Source organism: Mus pahari, chromosome 8 (assembly GCF_900095145.1).
Source record: "Mus pahari chromosome 8, PAHARI_EIJ_v1.1, whole genome shotgun sequence".
NCBI classification, from domain to species: domain Eukaryota; kingdom Metazoa; phylum Chordata; class Mammalia; order Rodentia; family Muridae; genus Mus; species Mus pahari.
Window position 1 is genome coordinate 22,278,793 of NC_034597.1, and position 12,784 is coordinate 22,291,576.

General features: G+C 40.5%; 2 protein-coding genes across 5 annotated transcripts in view; one reads left to right on the top strand and one right to left on the bottom strand.

Annotated features, from left to right (window-relative positions):
- Nucleotides 1–11,098, top strand: part of Glt8d1 (glycosyltransferase 8 domain containing 1) — a 13,825-nt gene extending 2,727 nt beyond the window's left edge. For 3 of the 4 annotated variants that reach the window (XM_021203118.2, XM_029541396.1, XM_029541394.1), the window contains exons 2-10: nt 3,584–3,637; nt 3,749–3,847; nt 7,665–7,878; nt 8,797–8,914; nt 9,240–9,324; nt 9,477–9,589; nt 10,029–10,195; nt 10,285–10,397; nt 10,594–11,098. In XM_021203118.2, coding sequence (XP_021058777.1) covers nt 3,622–3,637; nt 3,749–3,847; nt 7,665–7,878; nt 8,797–8,914; nt 9,240–9,324; nt 9,477–9,589; nt 10,029–10,195; nt 10,285–10,397; nt 10,594–10,784 — 1,116 coding nt within the window. In that variant the 5' untranslated portion in view covers nt 3,584–3,621 and the 3' untranslated portion in view covers nt 10,785–11,098. Of the gene's footprint in view, nt 1–2,437; nt 2,454–3,583; nt 3,638–3,748; nt 3,848–7,664; nt 7,879–8,796; nt 8,915–9,239; nt 9,325–9,476; nt 9,590–10,028; nt 10,196–10,284; nt 10,398–10,593 lie in introns of those variants that run through there. The other variant, XM_029541395.1, reaches the window with a different exon arrangement.
- A 258-nt stretch (nt 11,099–11,356) lies between these two features.
- The window catches only part of Gnl3 (G protein nucleolar 3), a 6,365-nt gene continuing 4,937 nt past the window's right edge, over nt 11,357–12,784 (bottom strand). Inside the window, exons 10-15 of the mRNA XM_021202987.2 lie at nt 12,569–12,743; nt 12,347–12,489; nt 12,123–12,259; nt 11,859–12,016; nt 11,647–11,713; nt 11,357–11,561 (exon numbers count right to left, since the gene is read on the bottom strand). Coding sequence (XP_021058646.1) covers nt 11,479–11,561; nt 11,647–11,713; nt 11,859–12,016; nt 12,123–12,259; nt 12,347–12,489; nt 12,569–12,743 — 763 coding nt within the window. The 3' untranslated portion in view covers nt 11,357–11,478. The remainder of the gene's footprint in view (nt 11,562–11,646; nt 11,714–11,858; nt 12,017–12,122; nt 12,260–12,346; nt 12,490–12,568; nt 12,744–12,784) is intronic.

The window sequence follows — 12,784 nt, forward strand, 5'->3', positions numbered from 1 at the left end:
CCCCCCCCAGAGAGAGAGAGAGAGAGAGAGAGAGAGAGAGAGAGAGAGAGAGAGAGAGAGAGAAAGAAATACCATAGGGTATATTATATGTATTCTTTTATTTTCTCTGTGTGTACATTTCTCTTTATGTATAAGCACACATGTGTAGAGGCCATAGGTCAACCTTACCTGGTGTTCCTCAAGATGGCCATCCACCAGGAATCCCCCTGTCTTCAGTGATGGGGTATCAGTCTGCCACACCACACCCTGCATTTTATGTAGGCTCTGGGGATCTTGAGTCCTTATGTTTGACTTGAGCAGCAAGCAATTTCTGGACTGAATTCTCTTCCCAGACAATAAAAAATGTGTGTGTGTGTGTGTGTGTGTGTGTGTGTGTGTGCGTGCACGGGTGTGTGTGTGTAAGAGAGAGAGAGACAGACAGATGCACACAGGTAGCCATGGTGTGCGTGTGGAAGTCAGAGGACAGTTTTCAGGAGTCAGTTTTCTCCAGGGTTTCTGGGGATCAAACTGGTCATTAGACTTGTCCTGCAAACACTTTTACTCACTGAGCCATCTTGCCAGTCTGTAATGTGTATTTCTTTCAGAGTAAGTTTACTGGTATAATGTGTTTTGTATATACTGTTGAAAAAAGAAGTATGTCCACACATTTTACATTGTTCATGGTTAAGTCTGAGTTACATTGTCTCATATTTGTAATATGACCCATTTTAAAACATATCCCTGCTATTTAAATGACCCTGGGAAATGAAATGTCCAATGTATGCACAGTTTAGACTAACTTCTTAGCAGTATGGTTTTGCTGACAGGGCTTTGTAAAATAGATATCCCTATCTATATGTTATATACTGCCATGGGTGGCACTTACAAAGGGTTAAAGCTCTTAAACCTAGAGTCCCACTGTCTCAGATGCATAAAATGTGTCTTCAAGGAAATATTTCCAAGAGAGTGTTGTAAAATTTTGTTTAATTGATAGAGTTCCATAAAAATATATTTCACAATCTTGTTTCCGTTGAATTGTTTGTTTTGAGAAAGTAAAGGTGTCACATGAGCAGAGGCGACCTAGAGAGTACCAGTATGGGGTACCACTTTCTTAATACTTGGTCATTTTGTCAATAGTGATGAATCTGAGGAAGCTCTGTGTTTGTGTGTTGCGTGTGCAGATGTGTAGAGCTGGGTGGAGGACCTTCAGTGTCTGCTCTATCATGCTCTGCTCTAGTTCCTCGAGATAAAGCTTCTCACTGAGCCTGGAGCTAGGCTGGCGGTCAGCAGGCCTCAGCGACCCTCCTGTCTGTGCCTTCTCCTGCAATGCTGGGTAACAGGTGTGCAAGTGACCATGCCCAGCTTTTGATGTGGGTGCTGGAGGTACAAACGGAGATCCTTATGCTTTTATGCTTGCCAGCCAACACTCTTACCCACTGAGCCTCAGCCTAGATTAGTTTTTCTTAAAGCAGATTTTTATGTGTATATGCACATGTTTACTTTTCTGTGTATGTATCATGTGCCTGCAGTGCCTGCAGAGGCCAGAAGGTGTTGAATCTCCTGGAACTGGAGTTAAAAGCAATTGTGATGCATTCTATATGAGCACTGGGAACTGAACCTGGGTCTTCTGTAAGAGCAGCAATTGCTCTTAACTGCTAAACCCCAACTTCATCTCTGATCGCAGAAAAAAAATTTTTTTTTCGAGACAGGGTTTCTCTGTGTAGCCCTGTCTGTCCTGAAACTACTCTGCAGACCAGGCTGGCTTTGAACTCAGAAATCTGTGTGCCTCTGCCTCCCAAGTGCTGGGATTCAAGACCTACACCACCACTGCCCAGTGCAGATTTTTTTTTTAATTTAATTTATTTATTTATTATATGTAAGTACATTGTAGCTGTCTTCAAACACTCCAGAAGAGGGAGTCAGATCTCCCTATGGATGGTTGTAAGCCACCATGTGGTTGCTGGGATTTGAACTCAGGACCTTTGGAAGAGCAGTCGGGTGCTCTTGCCCACTGAGCCATCTCACCAGGCCGCAGATTTTTTTAAAATGTGTGTTTGCACATCTGTATCTTGGTTTGCCAAGTGTGTGTAGGTGCCTGTGGAGGTCAGAGAGGGCATCAGCTCTCCTGGACCTGGAGTCACAGATAGTTAGGTGTCACCTGGCATGAATGCTGGGAAACTTGGGTCCTCTGGGAGAGCAGCATGCTCTCTTAAACCCCTGAGCCATTTTCTACATCCCCTTAAAATATCATTTTTGAAATAGCACTAACTCCTCAGATTACTTTTTCAGAGACACCACAGTCCATTGTTGCAGAATATTTGATCACATTGTGAACCCCAAAGATTGTGTTGTTTCCTAAAATAACCTCTTTCTTTCTAGTTGTGGTGTGGCTCAGCCTTTGCACACACCTTTAATCTCCCTGGCTGGAATACAGACACATCCTTAGTACACACTTTTAATCCCAAACAATGAAGGTAAAGTTAGTTTGTAGAAGAAATCACCCATGTTTGAAAGTGATGTCTAATTGAGTGACAGACAAAGTGACAAATCGAGAAAGATTTGACAGAATAGGATGTGCCTGACTCTCATGAGAACAGAGAGGAAAGGGAGGCTACTTAAGAGGGAGCAGCACAGAGAAAGGGAGAGGGCAGTTTAGCTGGGACAGTTGTACAGAGGCAGGTTGCAGAGAGAACAAGCCAGACGCGGGTGAAGACAGAAGGAGCCAGAGAATGGGAAGGAGCACGATTGGAACAGACTGTCAGAGTTAGTTTGAGGCCAGATAGAGAGAAGGTTAGAGGCCGAGGGAGAAGCCAGAGTATCTGAGTGGAGAAGAGCTCTAGTCAGAACAGTTGAGTTTAATCAGCCAGCCAGAGTTCCGAAAGAACTGGGAAGTCTCAGAGGCTGAAAACGTTCTAGGCATTGATTAGATTGTACAGAGGCTAGACGCTTCCAGGACTAGACCTGGGTTAGCAGACGGAGGCAGTAAACCTTGGAGATGACAATTATTACAGGAGAATAAAAGTTACTTTTAGTCCATGGCCAGTCTAACTAGGTTTTGGGGGTTGGTTGGTTGGTTAGTTTTTTGTTTTTGTTTTTTTTTTTTTTTTAAAAAGACTTTTGAGCTTTCTCTGTATAGCCCAGCCTGCCCTGTAACTCACTCTGTGGGCCAGGTCTAGCTCAGTGATCTGCCTGCCTCTGCCTCCTGAGTGAGCGAGCACTGTGACTAAAGGTGTGTGCTACCATATCCAGCTTAACTAGGTGTTTCAAACAGAAATCAATCCCGAAATGTTTGTCTCACTGCTAGACTTCAGATATTTCTCCTGATAGATTTTTTTCTTGTAGTATGCAGTGTAACAAGGCTAAAGTTATGTGCTTCTCCATATACTATAAAAGTATTGTATATGATCATCAAAAAATTTTCAATTCCCCTTTTGGGTGTTTGGAAGTTATTAATTTAAAAATTAAATCTTAAAAAAAAAATAAAAATTAGTGTCTGATAAAGCATCACATGTCCATCCCTCTTGTTTGTCTGAATAGAGTGCAGAAGCTTTTTGATGACCACTCGCATGTACTCACTGACTTTGGGGCTTTTATTTTTTTATAGGGTTAATTTCTAATGTTTGTGTAAGACAGAAGAAAAGGATGTCATTCCGTAAAGGTATGCACTCCCCTCTCCTCTTCCTCTTCCCTCTTCCTCCCCTCTCTCTAAGTTCTCTTGTTTTTATATTTGCCAAGGCCAAAGCTGTAACACAGGTTTTCTCTGTTTCAGTAAACATCATCATCTGGGTCCTGGCTGTAGTTCTCTTCTTACTGGTTTTGCACCATAACTTCCTCAGCTTGAGCAGTTTGTTAAAGAATGATGTTTCAGGTATGGGAGGGAGCCTTTACCTTACTAACCCTATACTACTGTCTGTTGTTAAGAACCTGGAGGAGGTCCCCGGGCCAACGCAAAAAAAGAGAGAGAGAGAGAGAGAGAGAGAGAGAGAGAGAGAGAGAGAGAGAGAGAGAGAGAGAGAGTCAGGGCCTAAGTTTAGGAGTTGGTTGTCCAGACATGGCTGTTTATCTTTAGAAACTGCCTTGCTCTGGCTGTCTGGAGAAGGTGGAGAGTGGGTACTGAGTTAGGCAATGGCGGCGATGGAGAAGGAGCTGGAGCTTCAACAGAGGGGCAGAAGATTTCAACAAGCTTTGGTCAGGGTCTAGCAGAGTTCGTTCAAAGTGTAGATAAGCAGCACACTGGGTACTCATTAGTCATCTGGTGCCTCCACTCTTCTCTGTACTGAAGTCTTCTGCTAAGGACTTGATCTTAGAGAATATTCCTTTCTATCAAGTCAGAGGCCCTAAAGAATGGCTGTAGGCTGCCATCTGCTTGCATTTCATCAGGTCAGAGCTTTAAAAGATGGCTACAGGCAAGTGTCCCTATTTGTATTTGATGCTTGCCTTTGTCATTACAGAGTGTCAATATGGTGACTTTGTTTTTGTTTTTTGTTTTTTTTTAATGCAAATAAGCATTTTATTTATTTTTTTTCTTTTTAAGTTTATTTTTAATTTTTTTAAAGATTTATTTATTTATTATATGTGTATACACTGTTTGTCCTCAGACACTCCAGAAGAGGACATCAGATTTTTGTTACGGATGGTTGTGAGCCACCATGCGGTTGCTGGGATTTGAACTCGGGACCTTTGGAAGAGCTCTTAACCACTGAGCCATCTCACCAGCCCCTATTTTTTATTTTTATTAGATATTTTCTTCATTTACATTTCAAATGCTATCCCAAAAGTCCCCTATACCACCCCCCCCGTGACTTTAACTATTACTTTCTTTTAACTTAGCAATTACATCAGAAGAACTTTTGTAATACAACAGAAATCACAAAGTCTTATCAGCTGATCAAAAATTTTTTTATTGTATATAACATTGCAATTATTTAGTTCATGTGAATCTACTCTGGTAATGAGGGATATCTGAGGCTGCAGGATGTTTGTTAAATATCTTATCTTGAGACCAGATCTTATGGCTCAGGCTGGCTTCAAAGTCACTCTAAAATTTAAGCCGTCCTTGAATTCCTGATCCTCATGCCTCAGCCTCCATAGTGATGGCATTACAGGTGTGAGCCACAATGTCCTAGTTTAAAAAAAATCATTTTTAAGGATAGATGTGACAATACACCATAGAAATCCTAGCAATTGGGAAACTGAGGCAAGGCAAGAGGATCATGAGTACAGACTATAGCAAGACTTTATTTAAAAAATGCCCCCCCCCAGTAGCTAGTAATCCAATAAACAATGTATATTGTGGCACACCTCCCATGTACAATATACATACCACATATACATACGCAATAATAAGTAAAATTAGGAGAAAAAGTTTAAGCCACCTTTGGCTACATATCAAGTCAAGGTCAGTCTGAGATACATAAGATTCTGTCTCAAAAAGGGAGGAGAGCCAGATTTAGCTAGTTTGTAATCCCAGCACGTGGAGGCTGAGATGGAGTTATTTAGTCAGCATTAGTTGAATAAGTTTTTTTATTGACCCGAGAGAAACTACTTTAAAAAATTTGACTGATATCTTCTAGTCCTTTTCTTACTATGTATATTTTTCTATATATTTGAGATTATACTAAATTTCATATGACAAAAATTTCCATGTGATTTTATCACAAGTATAACAAAGTTCATATATGCAATTAAGACTTTTTTACATTTATTTGTGCATATACCTTTAATGCTATAAGTTTATTTGTATCCACAAGGAGATATGTTTGTTTTTTGTTTTTTTTGTTTTGTTTTGTTTTGGTTTTTTTTGAGACAGGGTTTCTCTGTATAGCCCTGACTGTCCTGGAACTCACTTTGTAGACCAGGCTGACCTCGAACTCAGAAATCTGCCTGTCTCTGCCTCCCGAGTGCTGGGATTAAAGTCGTGTGCCACCACGCCTGGCGATATGTTTTCTTAATAACTTTTAATTTTAGATGGCAATCTCACAGAAAGAACTGAATCTCATGCAACATATACATAGACATAGATGTTTGTCTGGTTAGAATTTATATGTTGTATTCGTAGTTATGACTCCAGTACTGGACATTACTTAGCATATAAATCTTCAGTGTTCATTGATAACTAAATGAGTATACAGCTATTTCTCTATAGTCATAGGACTGACTGGCTTTAGGACCCAACTCTTCAAATAATGTGACCGTTGTACAAAATCTCATAGAAAAAACTTGCATATAACATGTACACATCTTACTATGTACTATAAAGCATCTATGGATTGCATATAATATCTTGTATAGCATAAATCCTTGTTGTATTATTTAGGCCCTAATGATAAAAATCATGGTTCTACATTTTTAGTACAGTAGTTTCTTTCTATGTGGAAATCATAGATATGGAGGTCTCACTGTATCATAAAAGCCAAGAAGGATGGTTTACAGAGTAATACCACAGTTATGTATTAAAATTCCTTTTTAAATGTAATTTTCTATTCCAATCCAAAACTTTTCCTATTTTAAACTCTTTTTTGTTTGTTTTGAGACAGGGTTTTTCTGCGTAGCCCTGGCTGTCCTGGAACTCACTCTGTAGACCAGGCTGGCCTCAAACTCAGAGATCTGCCTGCCTCTGCCTCCCAAGTGCTGGGATTAAAGGCATGCATTACCACTGCCTGGCCCTATTTAAACTCTTATCATAGGTCAAGGCATCTAGCTTAGTAGTACAGAATTTGCTCAGTATATGCTAGGTTCATCCCCAGCACCATGAGAGTAAATTCTGATCATGATCCATTACATTGATTTTTTTAAAATTATTTATTTATTTTATATGAGCACACTGAAGTTGTCTTCAGACACACCAGAAGAGGGTATCAGATCCCATTACATATGGTTGTGAGCCACCAGGTGGTTGCTGGGAATTGAATTCAGGAGCTCTGCAAAAGCAGTCAGTGCTCTTAACTGCTAAGCCATCTCGCCAGCCCATTACATTGATTTCTATGTCTCTTTATGATCTGTAGTTTGAAAAACAGTTTGTAAGTATAAATAAAACAGGGGCTTGTTTTGGTGTATTTGTGCTGCACACAGCGCATACAGACCCTTACTGCTAAGCTGCTCCCAGGGCCTCATACACACAGAGCGCATACAGACCCTTACTGCTGAGCTAGATCCTCAGCTTTACATGTTGACTCTTCTCTAGTTCAGATTGTTCCTTAAAAAGAATAATTAAACTTTAAAAAACCCTTTAAGGCTGTTTATAAACTGTCAGAATACATTCTAGAAATGTCCTGTAACTTCACTACTAATGGGGTGCCAAGAGTGTTGCCAGATTATTTTTTTCAAATTCTTCCACTTGTGTAAAAGTGGTTACATATAGGAAAACACAATTTCCTATTGTATGCTTCCAAGTTACTGGGCAAGAATGAGTAAGTAGTTGCTATAATTCTCATGTCATCTCCTTCCATGTCTTGGACTCTGCAAAACACTTGCGGGATATGGTGGTGCACACCTTTACTTCTAGCACTCTGGAGTCAGAGACAAAGAGATCTCTCAAGCTGACCTTGTCTACATAGTGTCTTTCAGGCCAGCCAGGACGACATAACAAAACCCTGTTTCAAAGCAACAAACAAACAAACAAACTCAAAACAAGAACAGAAATTCACGAGATTGTGTCCTGGTGCTTTCCTGTGTGTTCTTTTCAGATTCAGGAATTGTGGGGCTTCAGCCCATAGACTTTGTCCCAAGTGTTCATCAACATCCAGTAAGTGAGAGACAAGAGGAGATTCCTGTGGTTATTGCTGCCTCTGAAGACAGGCTGGGTGGGACCATTGCAGCTGTAAACAGCATTCATCAAAACACACGCTCCAACGTGATGTTTTACATTGTTACATTCAACAGCACAGCAGACCATCTCCGGTGAGCTGCTTTCCTAACTGAGGCTGCCTCTGCTTGATGCTCTTTATAGGCCGCTGCTAAGTCAGGAGCCATTTTAACACACACACACACACACACACACACACACACACACACACAGATACACAGTACAAACAGTTTTCCATATGACTGTGTCATGCTTCTGTGGCAGGAGAAATGATTTGTCAGGTTCCTAAACCAGCTGTCATAGCGACACTGTTAATTCCACAGTTCTTCTAGTAGTAGGTCTAATGTTTAGCAACGTGACTTTCTGAATAAGGGAAGCAGTATATGATTTACTAGTCATAGCTTCTTACAGATATGCATGTACAACACGCTGGGTTTAATTCCTACCATTACAGAGCTGGGCATGGGGGCTCATGCCTGTCACCCCACTACCCAGGAGGTAGAAGTAGGAGGGTTAGAAGTTACAAGCAGTCCATGTTTGCCTGAGTATTCTCAACTCTATTTTCTGCAGTAGTTTGGTTATGGGAGAAGAGATTGTCCCATTGATTCTTGGTTGAGAAGGAACTTTGGTAGAAATGCCTTCATCTTAGTCTTAAAGAGATATAGAACTTGAAACATTTAGTTCCTAGGTCTCTCTTATATTGCATTACACTACTATTAGAAAAGCATAGAAAGGGCTGGAGAGATGGCTCAGTGGTTAAGAGCACTGACTGCTCTTCCAAAGGTCCTGAGTTCAATTCCCAGCAACCACATGGTGGCTCACAACCATCTGTAATGAGATATGGCACCCTCTTCTGGAGTGTCTGAAGACAGCTACAGTATACTTACATATAATAAATAAATAAATCTTAAAAAAAAAAAAAAAAAAAAAAAAAAGAAAGAAAGAAAAGCATAGAAAGATATGGCTATATATACATTAGAAACATGACCAAATGTGTTTTTTTTCTTCATCAGGTCCTGGCTTAACAGTGGTTCCCTGAAAGACATCAGGTACAAAATTGTAAATTTTGACACTAAACTCTTGGAAGGGAAAGTAAAGCAGGATCCTGACCAGGGGGAGTCCATGAAACCAGTGAGTTCCATGTGTCTGTGGGGAGTGTATTTGAGTAGAATACCTGGATGACTCTGGCTATAGTGCCAAGGGGAGTCCATGAAACCAGTGAGTTCCATGTGTCTGTGTTCTGTGGGGAGTGTATCCATGTGTCTGTGTTCTGTGGGGAGTGTATTTGAGTAGAATACCTGGCTGACTCTGGCTACAGTGCAATTACTTCCCTAGGGACCAAACTTGGGGACTGCAAGAGTCCACTGACTATTTTTTACTTGGGTTCTTGTACAAATAAAAGCCCAGCTATTGTATCCTATGCTGATATTTCTTTCCCCCCCTTTTCTTTTGTCAGTTAACCTTTGCAAGGTTCTACTTGCCAATTCTGGTTCCCAGTGCAAAGAAAGCCATATACATGGATGACGATGTAATTGTACAAGGTAACAAAGAATGACTTGTGTTCTTCATCTGGATTCTGGGCTGTAATGGGTTGTCTGTGGTCTACTATTAAACTCCACCACCATTCATTAGAAGTAAGAGCAACAGAATCTCCAGACAACTGCAGTTATTCATTTCACTTTATCCATTTCAGGTGATATACTTGCCTTGTACAATACACCACTGAAACCAGGACATGCTGCTGCGTTTTCAGAAGATTGTGACTCAGCCTCTACTAAAGTCATCATCCGAGGAGCAGGGAACCAGGTAAATTACTTACTGCAGATCTCACTCCGTGAAAGCTTAATAAGTTTTAAATTCAGGGCTCCATCTAACATTAACTAGTTATTGCTCTCGCAGTCCTCACACCTACTTTTTTTTAAGATTCGGTAGATTGATGGAGTTTACAACCAAATTGTCCCTGAATGCTAAGACAAACTCTAGATCCCAACTGTTAATTCTGTAGAATCTGTCGCTTTTGCTAATAATTTAGGAAGTCAAGCTCAAATATTGCCCTATGACACACCTTTAATTCTAACACTTGAGAGGTAGAGGCCAGCCTAGTCTACAAAGTAAGATCTTGGACAGCTAGGGCTACACGGAGAAACCCTGTCTCGGAAATAAAAAAAGTTCAACTACTTTTTTTCTTTACTTGCTTTAAAAACTCATCTTGTTTGAAGCAGCAAATATTTCATTTATGTTTCAGTACAATTACATTGGTTATCTTGACTATAAAAAGGAAAGAATTCGTAAGCTATCCATGAAAGCCAGCACCTGTTCCTTTAATCCTGGAGTTTTTGTTGCAAACTTGACTGAATGGAAAAGACAGAATGTAACTAACCAGCTGGAAAAATGGATGAAACTCAATGTAGAGTAAGTATGTAACTGGCATAGCTATTAAGACATACAAAAATCCCATCGAACACTGGTTGGCACTCCTCACTAACATCTTTGTTTCCCAGAGAGGGGTTATACAGCAGAACTCTGGCAGGCAGCATCACCACGCCTCCTCTGCTTATCGTATTTTATCAGCAGCATTCCACCATTGACCCCATGTGGAATGTCCGCCATCTTGGTAAGTATGAAACCATCTAGCTGGGTGTAGTGGTTCATGCTAATAATCCTACCACTTGCAATGGGTACAAAGGCAGCAAGAGTACCCTGAGTTTTAAGGTTACCCAGAGCCATGAAAAACCAAAACCAATCACTATTTCCCTTTAGGCTTCTACAGTTTAGCATGGCATTGTCTTAATTTGGCACTTTTATTTAAGGTTCCAGTGCTGGAAAAAGGTATTCACCCCAGTTTGTAAAGGCTGCCAAGTTACTACACTGGAATGGTCACTTCAAGCCTTGGGGAAGAACTGCTTCATATGCTGATGTTTGGGAAAAATGGTATATTCCAGACCCAACAGGGAAATTCAGTTTGATACGAAGACATATGGATACCTCAAACACAAAGTGAACTACAATTTAAGCTACCTGTGTCACTCAGGAAACCCTGGAAGACACTATGTGGGAAGGTAACAGTTGTAGGGCTTGAGTTTCTCTGTACCAACCACAGAAAACACTTCAGCTGGGTAGAGGTCGTAGATCTCCAGATGACTAGCATGTCTCCCTCTGCCTTACCAAGTGTCTGCTTACTATACTGCTGACTGACTCGAAGGATTGAGAACTCAAGCATAATTGCATCTAGCTGCTGTAGGTAGAAACTGCTGTTTGGTTTTAGTTTTGTACCCTGTGGCCTGGTTTGTAAATAAAAATCTACATTTTCCAGTAGACCTATTTGTTTCCCCATATTTTAAGAATGTAAACACTGCTGTTCTTCTCAAGTTCAATCTCCACATCAGGTCACAACTATCAATCTAGTTCCAGGAGACACAATGTTTTCCTAATCTTTTTCCCCCCCAGATTTTGTGTTTAACAGCCCTGGCTGTCCTGGAACTTCCTTGTTAAACTGGGCTGTCCTCAAACTCAAAGAAACTCTCCTGAGTGCTGGGTACCACCATACCTGGCTATAAATAAATCTTAAACACATGCAAGCAAATACTTGTATTTTATTTTTAATTTATAACATGATACATATTTACAAGATTTACAGTCTATATATCATACACTAATGTAGAACACTGTACAGAGAGCACTTTAATGTGTGGAGGTTATATATAATCTGTGGAGAAGTCATAGGCATCATCCTCTTGACTCGTTCTGTCCAATGCAGACGACCCATCAGATGGCTTACCTGCATCAGAGGAAAAAGGGAAATTTTATACAAGTATGCAATTGTGCTCAAGCTGCTTTCTTACAAGTCTTGTTTCCAGACTCACTTGCTGTTGACTGCCCAGGTGACAGCTCCCTGGTCTCTTCTGCAGGGGCCACATCTGAGATCTCTGCCTGTGGATCAAGAAATTGATATGAAATAGCTTCTCATTACCCCTATGGAGGTAGGATAGATCAGTCTTGGTAGCACCCCCTCATTCTTTCCACACTGTAATGCTAGAAATTTTATTTCAGCTTTAACTCAAGAAACAAAACTTACATTTTTTTCACCACTACTATTTTCTTGATCATCAGCATCCTGTTTGTCTTCTGTCTGTCTTGGTGATTCTCGGGGTATGTCCTCCTCATCTAGTATTCCATTTGTCAGGCCCGAAGACCGAAAAAGGATTCTATTAGTTAAATGAGGGCCCTTGAGGACTAGAGGAAATAAAACTCATGTTAACAGATAAGACCTCAAGCATTCTGTTGTTGTTATTCACTATTATATTATATCCATTCATGTAACAAAAGAACAGAATTTCACCTTGTATGCTGTGTGCATTATTCTTTTCTAGTTCTTCTAGATTAAAGCCCTTCTTCATGGCTGCTGCAATATTCTCATTAAAATGCGGAGAATGATTCCAGGATGCAGGGGGATGGCAGTAGTAACCTAATGAGGCACTGGCATGAAAGACAAGATGTGTTAAACACAGTCCAACCCCTTCATTCTAAGTTGTCTTCCAAAATGCCAATAAAAAGACACCTTACCCTGTCCACTCAGACCACACCAGCTTAGCAGCACTTTCCACATTCAGGCTTCCACCTTTTTGGTGCAGACCTCTTCTCTGAGCAAGTTTAGTAAAAAAATCCAGAGAATCCTTATACTCCGGGACAGTATATTTTAACACCACCTTAAAAATAAAACATGAACCGTCCCTAATCTATATAGATGAAGAACAGTGGTAAGGAGCTCAAGGGAAATTCTTTTACCTGTTGATTATCAGCCTGAGACAGAATGGCACTGGCAGCCTCCAGCGGTCTCAGTTCTTCAATGCTTGCTGGACTCCGCAGGGCAAGCGCAGTAGGGGAGTTACAAGGTGAGATAATAAAGCATGGACTATCTATGACTGTGATCTGCTTGTCTAAAGGGACAATCTGCATGGTCCTAAAAAAAAAAAAAAAAAAAAAAAAAAAAAAAAAAAAAAA